At 41.9% G+C, this 14,038-nt stretch overlaps 1 protein-coding gene across 2 annotated transcripts in view; it reads right to left on the reverse strand.

The window, feature by feature from the left end:
* LOC140917335 (guanylate cyclase soluble subunit beta-2-like) overlaps positions 1-13,725 on the reverse strand; it is a 31,563-nt gene extending 17,838 nt beyond the window's left edge. For both annotated transcript variants that reach the window (XM_073359924.1, XM_073359923.1), the window contains exons 1-9: positions 13,315-13,725; positions 11,272-11,345; positions 10,173-10,267; positions 8,788-8,948; positions 8,304-8,403; positions 6,255-6,475; positions 5,274-5,385; positions 3,161-3,264; positions 402-618 (exon numbers count right to left, since the gene is read on the reverse strand). In XM_073359924.1, the coding sequence (XP_073216025.1) occupies positions 402-618; positions 3,161-3,264; positions 5,274-5,385; positions 6,255-6,475; positions 8,304-8,403; positions 8,788-8,948; positions 10,173-10,267; positions 11,272-11,345; positions 13,315-13,317 (1,087 nt within the window). In that variant the 5' untranslated portion in view covers positions 13,318-13,725. The remainder of the gene's footprint in view (positions 1-401; positions 619-3,160; positions 3,265-5,273; positions 5,386-6,254; positions 6,476-8,303; positions 8,404-8,787; positions 8,949-10,172; positions 10,268-11,271; positions 11,346-13,314) is intronic.
* Between the last annotated feature and the right edge of the window lie 313 nt (positions 13,726-14,038).

Below are 14,038 nucleotides of genomic sequence, written 5' to 3' on the forward strand. Positions count from 1 at the left end.
TCATCCTACCACATACACAACAAAGGAGAAGGACCAGAGGGTTTGTGTAGGGAGCTACCTTCTCATTCTGCCCCTGCACACTATCTACCTTGCCCCAAGAACTCAGGAAGCCCCTAAAAAGATGGGTTCCATGCTTTGGGGTGAGCACTTCTATGCATCCCCAATACCCCAGCCTTCCACAAATGGAATCTCATTCGTTCTGTTGCCAGAAAACCCACAATACCTGCAGAGGGAGGGGCAGGCATGAGTGTATTAAAGTATCACTCATCTTTCCTATACTATACAAACAGCTGGCCATTTATTTGTCTAATGCAGGGAGGGAGGAGAAATCAGCTAATTCAACTCTACAGTTATTCTTGATTTAGCAAGAGCCATTTATGTTCATTGAAAAAATTATGTACCTCTCAGCTCTAGCATTGGACGTTGTTTCCATGACTCTGGCATCATCTCTCTCCTAGTCCGGAAAACAAACTGACTGTTGATAAACTTCTGAACGCTAGAGATGGTGAATGTCACTTCTGGGTGCACGATACTGAAGTAATGATCCAGGCGAATGCCCATGGTCTGAAGGCCAGGGACAATCTTTTGAATGCTCACCCCAGATTGCTTTACTCTGAGCTTAAAAACAACATGGGCCACAGATTACATTTCATGTCCTCTTTGGGATCAGCTACCAGTCATCTGAACCACCACTTGCAATATATGATCACTGTTTTCAAATGGACTTAGCTTCACACAGAGCCAAACAGTCAACCATCTCATGGCTCAAGTACATGGCTCATTCCTCCGCATTACTTTTGTCTTATAGAATAACATAACATAGAACTAGGAAAAAGTGTTATAATCATACACGTGTATATGTTTTGCTAAGTTTCCAAACTTTAATCTTCAGTGAAATATCAATTATATTCAAGTAATGAGTCTGATCTTTGTCTTGCTTACACCAATGTAAGTCCTGTGCAACTCAATCAATCCCAGTGCAGCTAAAAACCAATGCAAGTGAGAGGAGAATCAAGTCAATTTTCCCTCAATTCTATGCAGTAGAACATCAATGATTAGTAATGAGAAAGCACTGCATGATCAGTTCAGTTCAGCTCCAGTCTGTTATATGAATCATTTTTTTCTAAGACTCATTAAGCTCCTTCCTTGTCTCCCCACAATTCCTGGTTCCCTAGGGTGTATAACAATGTCATGGTGACTTTGGAGAAAAATGAATTCTAACATTAAAGAGGATTATATTATGTTTGTTTCTATAATCTGCCATGCTTTGATCTCTTTTCTGTTCCTCATATGGCCATGGTTTCACATTGTGGTGGCTATGGTAGTGGCAGCAGATTTAAGCTGTTTTCTGTGATTTTCAAAATGATTGTTATAATCTTAAGTTTTGTAAGGGACATTCAGCATTTGGGATGGGTGTTTCTAGAACCTTTTTAAAAGATATACCACTCATTATAGTTAAATACTATAATTACAAAAACAAATTAACCAGTCAGCCTTTGCCAGCAACTACCACAAAGGGAGATCTGAGAGATATCACAGTATTGACCTACACTCAGAATAGAAAATAACTGTGGTGGCAAATGTGTTGGCAAATACTAACTTTGTAATGGGCACCATTGACCTATGGTTACTTTCTTTGGCCGTATCTTTTATCAGTTTTTAAGGGTTTAAGAGCTGTCTTTGAAACTGATGATAATATGACCCTAATTTCAGCAGGGCCTGGGACTTTCTCCTCAACAAGCAATTCACTTTCCATGACTATGTTAAGTGCACCCCAGCTGAGGACCTGCCCCAATTGATGGGAGCAAGATCTTATTCTGCACAAAGAATCTGGTTGCAGTGGTGTTGATAAGATGCCTTCAAAGGCTTAAAACCCCTGATTTTCATTCACCATTTACTACATTATGAAGTGGGTCCCATGAACATTTTGAAACCTCTGTATCTAGCCCAGTTGCAGGAACACATCCCATAAGTGGCTAAGTTATTTGCTTTGCTTACCCTACCCACCCACATGCTCTCTTTCTCTCTCTCTCTCATCCATCCATCTCCTATGTGAAGCCAACATTCTCTGCAGAGCATGAGAGTAGAAAATTGAGGAGCTTGCCAGGGACCAAGATAAGGGAAATTAGCAAATCTGGGAGAGTTCCCCAGCACATAATCGCTGCAGTCAGTGGGAACGGAGAAGCTGCTCATACCAGTCCCCTTGTGGCAGTGCGTTTGTGAAAGAGAAATGGCTCAGAGTCCTACCATTAGGAGTGAAAAGAAGCTGGGTTCCTCTTCCCAGAGGATGGGGTGGTGTGCCAGTCATGTGGCTGTGTGTCTGGGTTTTCCTAGAAGAGGAGCCCTTTGCTGCATGCAGAGTCTCACTGATCAGCCAGGCTCCACTGAAGTCATTGGGTGAACAGGAGATTGTGAGTGGGGGATGTAAAAGGGAAGTCAGATGCTAGTGCTGGACTGTCAGGGGAGAGGTCACTTTGCTAGGGAGTCCAGGAGATAGGGAAAGATGTTGGAGAATCCAGGAAACTAATGGGTGTTTGATGATTGAGTGACTGAGAATGATGCACCATGTTAGCATGTGTGCAGCCACTTCACACTCAGAAATCTCAGTGAATCCCTTTGCAATGCAGGAGACCCTACTTCAAGTTCCCCCTCCAATTGATGAGAAGTAGGGATTTGATCAGGTATCTGCCACCTTTCAGCACTAACCACAGGGCTATGTGATAATCTGATGTAGGGCTCCCTCAATCTCTCCTACTGAAGTTGTTGCACTTTAGTTAAATAATTAACTATTAACTGGGTCAGAGAGAGAGTGAGAATCACTCCATAGCATAGTGGTTAGTGCACCGGGTGAGCCCTGGGCTTACGGTTATAAGGAGGTTCTCCTCCTACACACACACACTCCCTGGCCATTTTGTGTGGTGCTAGATGGCCTCTGAGCACATCTACTGGATCAGGCCACACACAGGAGTGAGATAGAGGAAAACCTGTCTTAACACAGTTCATAGATTGCTAGCAGAGATGGGCACCTATCTCTATGAGTGGGATGGGGCGTAGGACGCAACCCTGTCATTGCTCAGCATTGCAATGCCTAAATCCCTTTGTGAATCTGGGCCTATATGGCTTGTGTGTGTAAAACTTACTTACCAGGTACTTGCCTTACCTCTTCATCAAAAACAATATGGAAAGGAAGTCCATTGCAAAATGTTTTTGTATCTATCCAGAGGGTTGTAGGATAAGCAGGATCAAATCCTCTCAGAAGTTTACCTGCAGTAAGATAAATCTGAAGCTTTTGATCATATTGTAGCTCAGAAAAATAATTAACAGGATGATGTGAAACAATAAGGTAAATCAATATAAATAATGTGTGAGTATAGATATGTGCAAATTCTAGGTGTCGTATGCCGTAGATAAATATAAAGCGGCTCATCCATTTCAATTTTATCTGGATGAAAAAGTTTAGGTTTTTAAACCCAGAAAAATATGAATTTTTATGTGTGTGAAATTATGCAGAAAATAGATGGGTACCAGTGCGGCTCTGTTAATATTTCAGATACTATAGCAATTGCCACTGCGATATTCACACCAAAGGGTATATAACAAAGGTGTTCAATATAGCCTGCCAGCTGCTTATGGACACTCACAGTGGAAAGGTTTAGGGACACAGTTTGCTGTCCCTTATGTGCAGAAATCTGGTCCAAGTAATGGAGAACAAAAGGAGTGTGTGTGAAACATTCCTTGAGCTTTTCCTGAAAGCAGTTGCTTTGTCTGAGGGAAGGTAGCAGCTTGCAATCAGAAAGGTGATGTTTTCATATTACATGCTGAGCACAAAGCATGTAGATTAAAATGTCAAAAGTGTCTACATAAAACACATGCCCAAGTCTTGTTGATTTTCAACAGGTCTTAGGCACCTCAGTCACTTAGGGTATGTCTACACTGTGATTAAACACCTGCAGCTGGCCCTTGTCAGTTGACTTAGGCTTGTCGAGCTCGGGCTGAGGGGCCGTTTAATTGTGGTGTAGATGTTCAGGATCGGGCTGCAGCGACCCATCTATTTTCTACATAAAGGTACATCTCCAATTCAATTAAACAGCCCCCCAGCTGTGGGTGTTTAATTGCAGTGTAGGTGTACCTTTAAGCAGTTTTGACTATTTTACCCATATAACAATAAACAATCTCTGAGAATGGGGAAATGCATGATTATTACTGCATGGTTTATAGCTAAGCATTCTCCAGTAACCCATAACTATCAGACTGATGATTATTTCAAATGATCTATTTTCAAATGTCTGTCATTAGGAGCAGAGGAACAAAGGTAGCAAGTTCTCAGGTGACTATGGAGAGAAGGGGGCTAGATTAAGAATGCGAGGCCTAATTTTCAGAAGAGTTGAGGTTCTGCAGCTCTAGCTGAAGTCAGTGGGAGCTCAGCATCTTTGAAAATCAGACCCTTGGAAACTCCAACAATTGACGAGCTGTTACAAGTTAACACAAGGAATCAATTTCTTTGATTTTTAAAATGCAGTTCTACTTCAAAAAGTGATAAATGGCAATTTTGTACTCGGCAGATCTGCTCGTTCTGTATATTTAGAGTCATATAGGTTGATGCTAGATTCAGACATCAGTTTTCACTCCTATTAGCCCTATTGAACCAAAACAGCTATGGGAAAGTGAACTGGATTTTAATCTTTGTGGATCACCAACAGAATTCAATCAGCTACCCTTGAGAGAACCTACTGATACCTATTGATACACAGGTGTCACCTAGGGCATTAATCAGACAGCATTATACTTGCATAGCTGTAGCAGAGGGTATAATTTGACCCACAGAACCAATACAGTTGCTGATGTTTGAAAAGGAAATAACCCAGTTTGAATCAGATCTCAGGTTGAGCTCACAAGGCTGGCAGCTAGAAAACCTTTTATTTTATTTTATTATTTATAAACTGAGACTACTTGATCTGGAAATCATTGTAATTAAACATGGAACTCCATGATGCTGTTTTTACAGAATCACTTTTCATGTATAAACACACTCTAAAGATGAGACACTTTAAAGTCTGAGAGACACACAACCTGCTGCACTTGAGAATGTGCTGTCAGTAAGCATGCTTCTTTGTCCACAACTTTGATGGAATACGATATTCTACTGAAAGGATACAGGGAAAATATGATTGGTGAGTAGCTAATGGAAGTGAAGTTATGTACGGCTTATAGAATACTAAATTAACAGTATTAATAGATGATGTCAGATTCCCTTTGAATGATCTCTCTCTTACCTCTTCCTAGTGTAACGATTCCTCTGATTGTTTCCCAGTGATTTTTCTTGGCAGGACAAATAGAAACAAGGCTTGTTCTGTCTCTAATCTTATTCAGGTTTTTTTCAATATCCTGTGGAATAAACCCAATCTGAACATTCAGCTCTTTTTTCAGTTCTTAAAACTCTAGCTCTGAGGGCCAAATCCTCATCAGGTGTAAATCACTATAGGCCCACTAACTTCAAAGAAGCTATGCTAATTTACACTAGCTGAGGATCTGACCCAAAGAAAAATACTTTAATGGAGATAAAAAAATATAAAGGGCCAAATTTTCAAAATTCCTTGACCGCAGCCTTTGAACTTAAACTGAGACATGCAAATTTGGTAGTTCAACATACAGTTGTCTGTGGTGTACAAGATCTTGCACACCCAGACAGTCACAGATTTGTACAAATGTCCAAATCAGATACTTAGCATCTACCTGATCTTCATGTGCAAATTCCATTTGTGCAATCCAAATTTAGGAACTCAGAAATACATGCCCAAAAATGTGGGTATGCACATGAGGGTATGCACACTGCAAGCTTAGAGGCAGCTTTTGAAAACTTGGTACCTACATTTATATTTTTATACCAGACTAAACAAATAACTGCAAATAAATCATGTCAAACTTATTAAGTTAGTTCCCAGAGGCTCAGGGCATGAAACTGTACAGTGATTAGCCATCCTTACTTCTTATTGAAATATTTGATTTCCTACAGATTTTAATGGGAGCTGAAGGCATTCAGTAAATTGGAGATTGGATCTGCAGGACCCAGTCCTGCATATTATTCTGTGGTGTCAGTGGGATCTGTCTACATGAAGTAACTTGCAGGATAGGAGCCTTAAATGGTAACAGCAGATTCATCTAACATATTTTGGATAAAAAAATCCCAGGTACAATATATATTAATGAAAGATATATTTCCCTGACATTTATTTATAGGAGGAACATCAAAATACCTCTTTATTCAGTTGTTTCTCAATTTGCCTTCCAGAGTCAGCAGTGTATTGTGGTGAGGAAGAGAATTTATTTCTCTTTTTGTATGAAAATACAGGTTTTTGAGTGACAAGGAAAACTATATGTTCTTTTTTCCCAGTTCTTTCTTCCTCCTCTGTTTGATTGACTATTTCCATTGAAATTTCAGTGTTGAAAAAATCCAGGGCTGCTGCACCAATGATTCCTGAAAGGGAATAAAAGACAAATTTCTGTAGCGAACTAAAACCTTCCATTGTAACAAATATCTGCAATGCTGTGTACCAATTCTAGCATTTATACCTAACTTATGCAGTTTTGAGTGTTTATATATAAAAAATCAGAAGCGCAAGATGACATGATGAATTAATAAGACTAGGTACACCAATGTGTACATTTTGGGCTAAATCCTCAGCTGGTGTAAATCAGCCTACCCCCAGTAATTTTATATAGCACAAGGGCGATTTACACTAGCTTTGATGTGACGTACACCTTGGGATGTTATGAGACATATTTAACTATCAACATAGCAAACAAAGTTAGTTCAGAAGATCTGTAGAATCTGAAAAATTCTCTAAGGACTTAATTGAGCCTTTAGACGGAGCCATAAGTAAAAAGGGGTTTGTAGCTGCACTACCCTAAGCAGAGCGCTGAGGAGGAATTGTGACTCAGAGACACCTCTCTGATTCCGAATCCCTGCAGAGCTCCCATTTGATGTGGGGAGTGGAGGGGGAAGAGTGGTAGTTTGCATCATTTTCTGCTTTGGCTCTTCTTCAGACACTGCACTCTTCTGGCTGGGCCATGGAGGTAGCCTCCCCATCACCTCGCCTCAATCAGCCTGCCTCATCCTCACCCATATGGGCCCAGGAGAGCAGTATTGGGCTAGCAGGCCCTGGTTTCCCACCCCCCTTTCACTCCATGCCTAGATTCAAGATCCAAACACGTCCTGTATTGCTGGGTTGAGGGGTGCTTTGAGGCTTTACTCCTCTTACCCTCCTGTGCGGATTAGTCTCAATCTTGCTGATTGTCATGCATGTACAAAATGTTTTCCTTTGTAAAACACACTGCAGCTATTTTCTAATATGTATATTTAGACAGATTATAGAGTTTTGCTATGATTCTTCCTTTTTATTTTGAATAACATTTTACACAGTCTGACCTTGATTATGTAGTTAAGGGGAATTTTCTCTCTTGAAATAAGACATTGCATCAACATGCATTATTACTGCTTCCATTTGTACTTAGTAATATGTGGTAGCTGCGTGCACTATTATACAGTGACAATGATCTGAAAAATTATTCTGAATTTCTAGAGACCGGTGAAGTCTCAAATCACTATACATTCTGAAATATCAAAAGGCAATGGGTATTCATGAAGGGAGAAGCTTTGATTCCCATTTTAGATTACAAGTTCCTTTGAAGGGGCTCCACTTAATCATCTAGAGGTTACGAGTAGGGATCTATTTAATCATAGCACAAATTGTGAAATATAGTGATTCTCTCAATGTTCACATGGATCAGTTTCTGAGTGAAGATATAGATTCTTGCAAATGATAATGGAGAGCCTAGTGCTGAATTGAGTCCAATGGCAGTTTTGCCTGGATATTCATTGCAGGATGTCTCCATGATCTATTTTTAACATCTCTCCTCAGATTAACTGTCCTTTATACTCCATTTTAACGATTTTAGGGATATGAGATATTGAGAACTAGCACATAGGTGGACTCCATAATGCATATCAGCAGTTTCAACTTCTTCCATCATAAAAATCTGTATGTTTTAGAACTGCTATGACAGGACAGACATTAATGGACTGCTTTTGCAGAATTGCTGAGCATCCCAAATCCCACTGAAGTCAATGAAAGCTGCAGATGCTCAGCATCTCTGCAAATTAAACCATAACAGTAAAATATTTAAAAGTCAATCAAGATACTGTCAGGCTGTCAATTCTCATCCTTGGGAAAACTAAGCAAAGAATAGCTGCAAATGTATGAGTTTATAGATGTAATGCATTACTAGCTCAACTGCATTATTACCTGGAACAATATGGCAGAGACCTCTTCTGTCTGAGTAGTAATGCAAATGCATTGACCCATCTTCATTCTTTTCTACCCTAAAAGAAGGTGCATTCATCTCCTGAAAATAATAATAATAGTTAAATATCCTCTATCATAAGGAACTAGTGCAATAGCAAGCTCTATAAAAGCACCTTGTATCTTATCAAAATAAATAGTTATACTTTATAATGCTGATCTCATTTCATTTGCATTTATCAGAAATGAAAGATCTTTATGTTAGAAGGAAACTATACCTTTTATTTGATTCAAAGTATTGCATAACTTTACATCTAGTATTAAGGATAACTTAGAATAGCTGACTTCTTTCCCCACTAGTGCATCAGAATAATTAATTTCAGTGCACAAGAGGGATGGTTGTAGCACAGTATTTTGTTGACACGTTGGTGTGTAAACCCTGGCAGGGTACATCCATATCTGCTCAGTAGTTCTTACTTAAACTTGCCTGATAAGAAAGAGACAGGTAGCTATGTAATGCATCCAAGTTCTCGATGAACTCATAGAGATTTCCACCCAAAGTTCTCAGCATATGGTCATAGCCTGACCGTTTGCAAAATTCAAAGAAAAACTCTCCAAACTGCTTCAGAACCATATCAGGGGGGACATCTGGCAAAATAAAGGTACCTTAATTAATTAACATGACAGATGTGAGAGTTCAAACAGTGCTGAGAAATGGACAAACAATAAATGCAAAATGTTTGTAAAAATGGTAGGGAATGTTAAGAAACGTGTGTGTAACACACAGCAGAGATCAGGGAGGGTGAAAGTACAAAGCTCTCCTTTGTACTCTCCCTACCCTGGGGTCTTGTGTGCATTCCTGGGCTTAACTGGGAGCATCCTGAGAGCAGCTCTAGCTCACTAGCTGTTAGCCCCAAGAAGCTGAAACAACAGATGGGGGATCAGGGTAGTGTAGGGGCATCCCATCTTGCCCCCTTTCCTTCAGCCATGACCCCATATGTAACAGGAAAGGGACGTAGGAGCTCCTATGCCACCAGAATATCCTCCTTTCACTGAACTGTTCTTCCATCCATTGCTTACTAGGTTGGCTTGATGGCAACACAGTGCAAAGCAACCATGCTACACCCAAATATCCCAACCCACAAGCCTAATTTGGTCAGTCTTTTGAAATGTGTTGATCTCCAACTAGCAGCAAAAGCCATGGCTATGTATTACGCATCTTTATTGTATATTATTTTTAAAGAAAAGTTGCAAAAAAAAAGTTATATGACTGTTAGAAATGGAAAAACATGTATTTTCTCTAGCTGTCTCATTGTCTAAAATAGAAAACAAAAAAGCCACCTCCAGTACATGTCTGAAATTCTAATGTTTTCAATATTAATTCTTAATACTGTTCTCTGACTCTGTTCTCCCCATTAGTGCCTGGAGATGAAAACTGCACCTCCCTGATCCCTGGGGCTGCAGCCATCTTCCTGGGAGAAGGGCAGGCAATGTTTTCACTATTGCCTTCCCCCAAAAGGGTAGATGGGGAGGATGGTCTTAAACAGAGTTCAGGGCCCGGTAGGACCCCACAATAGTGGAGGGTGTCTGGTCAATTAATCCTAACTAACATTAACCATTTTGGGAGCTCCAAACAGTGGCCTGCTCCAAGCACTTTTTATCATGAGGTTGGTGCAACTGCCTTCTGGATGGACTTCCCAACTCTGACCCTGCTCCAGTACAAGCAGGTATAACCCAAGATCAGCTTAGTCCCTGGTTTATAGAAAGCCCAGTTACATTTTCCACTCATTTGGAAAACTCCCATTGACTTATATGGGGCACAAGACCTCAGAGGCTTGGGCCCAGGTATTGTTTTGTATTGCATTGACATACCTAACATTTTGCAGGCTTTGTCAATTAGCTGCATTGTGATCTCATCTTTGTAAACTTCAAAAGTCAGAAATGTGTCCTGAACTCCTGCCTGGATTCTGAAACAAAAATGAGATTCATGTTGCAATATCATTCTAAACAGAATACGTTTAAGACCCAGCTGGCATCCCTTAATCACAGTTCTCCTATTTGCACCCCTCACTGTGGTACCTGAGAATGACCCTTCCCTTCATTAATGTTAACTGGATAGATGAGTACCTGTTGAGGACAGAATCTAAACTTAGGGCTCAAACCTGCAACCTTTGCTCATGTGAGAGGTCACATTGACATTGGTGAGACTTAAGTACGTGCCTAAGTGATTGGCTGAATCAGGATGTATGCTGTACAAGGCTGATCATATTATTTATTATGGTAGTTCCTATGAATCCCAACCTAGTATTAGTGCCCCATTGTGTTAGGCACTGTACAGATGACAGTATTGCTTTTGCTTTTGTTTCACTGGTTTACTGTACATTGTGGCACATTCTGATACATTCTTGGTTCTCTGTGGGCCTGAACCAAAACCTATTTGAGTCAATGGGAATCTTTCCATTGGTTCCAATGGACTTTGGATCAGGCCCTGTGCCTCTTGGGATCTACATTTGTTTCATTTTTATTTCTTTATATTAAGTAAAATTTCATAAAGCTTTTCAAGTTAAAAAAAGAGAGAGAGAGCGAGAGCAAAATCAATGTTTTCTATCACATTTAATTACTTTCCCCTGAGGCTCCTAGATTAAATTGATTTCAAAATAAGGGTGGCTTCTATTCAGCATAATTACTTTTCAATAATGATACAATGAGCCAGTGTGTCTATTGCACATATGTCCCTCGGACAAAACGTCATCCTTCATTATTTGGTCTAATACATGAAGTAATTAATATCCTAGGATAAAATGTTGCAGTGTAAAAGCCTTGACTTTGACTTAATAGGTATTTTTAATGATTGCTTACTGAATAATGAATACTTCAGCATTCATTCAACAGTGAGAGATTGGTATTCTGTGGTACTATATTCCTTTTTATACTTTCTCTTAATTTATTAAATTCCATAGGAATGCGTTACCTTAATTTTTCCCATGTTTCTTCACCATATTTTTCAGCCACCAAAAACTTCAGGCATGTGTTTATAAATCCATACTGCAAAAATAAATATAGGAATATGGAAAAATTATTTACAAAAGTGCCCTTGAATCATGCAAGCCCATAATATTTTAAATTCCACTGTTATAATATAATACAAAATAGAGAAATAACACTTTGCGCTCATTTAGTTCCTTTCAACCAAGTCCTTTACAAAGTTGAGTATTATTTATCCGTACATTTAAAAAAAATTTAGGGTAAAAAAAATTCTTAGTCCTGTTTTATAGATTAGGAAACAGGCAAAAGCAAGCTAAAATCTGTTCTAATACACTGATGTCAATCCAGATTCACTCCCATGGAGTGAAAGGAGTTAGTGCAGATTTACATCAGTGTAACAGAAAGCAAGATTAGCCCCACTGTTGTCTCAATTATTGTGTATGTGTTTATCTAGGTACCTATAAAATGGAGGTGACAGTGGATTAAAAAGGTGAGCAAACATTAAGTTATAGGGATAAATAGTATCATTACAGCAATGATTACCTGAAGTTAGGGGCAGCTTTTGCAAATTGGAGACTTACCCAAATTCACATGGGCATGATCCAAAGCCCACTGATGTTAATGTTAAACCCACCTGTGAGAGGAATGGGGTTTGGTGTATGCCCATGGTGAGTTGGTGTGAGAATGGGGACTGCAGGGCCCAGTTGGCCCTCCAACCCCACTGCTTAAAATGATTAAAATCACTATTTTAGTATCAGAATTTACTTAGAAGAAAAGGAAAGTCCTCAGTAAGCATTTCTGCCACATTTTTAAATTTTCACAATGAAGGCCTGATCCTGCATTTCTTCAGTATTATCATTATACAGCAGGCAAAATCTGCAGGGAAGTCAATGGGAATTTTACTTGCTGCAGGTACTTGACAGAGCAGTGGGATACTGCATTGCTGCTGTGCAGGTCAATGGAAAGAAGCATCATTTCTGGGATTTGATAAAATGCACAATATTCACCAGTATGATCAGAATAGGGCTTGTCATGGAAACACATGTTTAAAGAATATATATATATATATGTTAACCTGTCAAAGTTAGTCACATAAATTCAGCCCAAGAAAACTTGTAAATCCACAGAAGCTATTCTGTTTGATTGACACTATTCCCCATAAGAGTTATGTCACCTATCAGTGGTTAATGTGCAGTCCATGCCAGGTCCAGGCAGACATTTGCATCTTGGCCAATGAATAACTTTCTAACCTTAATAAAGTGCCCGTCACTCTTTTTGAGGGACCTGGTCTAAATGTCTGTCTGTGACACCATCTCTCTATTCATAGCTCAGTGGTTTGAGCATTGGTCTGCTAAACCCAGGGTTGTGAGTTCAATCCTTAAGGGGGCCATTTGGGATCTGGGGCAAAAATTGGGGATCCCTCAGGCTTTAAGCAGGGGGTTGGACTAGATGACCTCCTGAGGTCCCTTCCAACTCTGATATTCTATGATTCTGTGTCCAACGCTGCATTTCTGTCATCCTCAAATTCCTATCAGAAATTGCCTTCTCCCCCACCCACGAGCTCTTGTGCGCCAAGTTTAAGCCCCCACCGCGCTCTGAAAGTGCGGGGTAGTGATGGGACTATTACAGGGCAGGGTTTGTCTAGAACAGTGGTTGACCCTTCAATTATGCTCTAGCTCCAGGTCCCTTCGGGCACTGCAGTGAGGAGGAGCCTTTTTTTTTTATTTCGGTTAAATCTGGCCTGTAGGTGGGATGGGGGATCTTTAGCTACTTCCAGAGCTGTTCCTGCGCTCCGGGCTGTACCGCGCAGCAACCCTGGCTGGGGGGAACCGAATGGCGGGGAACCAGCCTCAGACCCATCAGTGGCGGGCTCTTAGGCCAGGGCCGATGAAGGGCGAGAGGCGAAATGCCAGATCTGCCCTTCCACAGACACCCCCTAAGCTTCCCCGCCACGCACAGGGCAGGCTGGCTGCTGGCGGGGAATCCCCCAGTGGGGCCGGGGGTGGAAAGGGACCCAAGCGCCACTCACCATCCTGGCACCGAAGGCGCAGCGCTGGATCCCGCTGATCTCACCAGAGCCGGGCCCCTCGTTTAAAGAGGCGAAATCCCCCAGGACAGGGAGGGCTGCCCCGTCTCCATGGTACCTCGGGGTCCTCAGCGGTTCCCCTGCTCCCCACAAGCAGAGAGAAAGGCTTTAAGTAGTGGTCCATTGGCGGGCAGCCGTCTCCTAGCAAAGCCTCAGCAACCCCGTTCCCGGTGAGTCAGGCACCGCGACGGGTCTGGAGTCTCCATCCTCCCCACGGGCAGTCAGGAGCCGCCGGCCATCCGCAGCCGGGCAGCGATCACCTCCCCGCAGCGGTCCGGGCCGGAGGAGCCGGCTCATGCTGGAGCTGCAGCGCCTGTCTCCCTCCCCCGCAAACGCCCATCCGCAGCTTTTCGGGCTTGCTGCCCCCGCGCAGCCGGGGCTGGGTGGGTGCCGATCGCTTGGCGCTGCGCTGGGCGGCGCTGGGGAGCCCAGGTCGCTGTCCAAGGGGCGCGGGTGCTGAACTCCTCGCTGCTCCGGAGCGAGCCCCGGTCATTCAGCCCTGCCGCCAAGGGCTTGGTGCCCATTCCGCCGTGCCCAGCGAAGCCTGGGGAGGGGGAGCCCCGAGTCTGCCAGCCCTGACTGCGACTGCTGGAGAACAGAGCCGAGCTCACAGGGGCGCGACTCCCTCTGCCCCTGTCCCGAGCTAATTCGTTTCACACGCGGCATG

Source organism: Lepidochelys kempii, chromosome 9, assembly GCF_965140265.1.
Source record: "Lepidochelys kempii isolate rLepKem1 chromosome 9, rLepKem1.hap2, whole genome shotgun sequence".
In the NCBI taxonomy this organism is placed as follows: Eukaryota; Metazoa; Chordata; order Testudines; family Cheloniidae; genus Lepidochelys; species Lepidochelys kempii.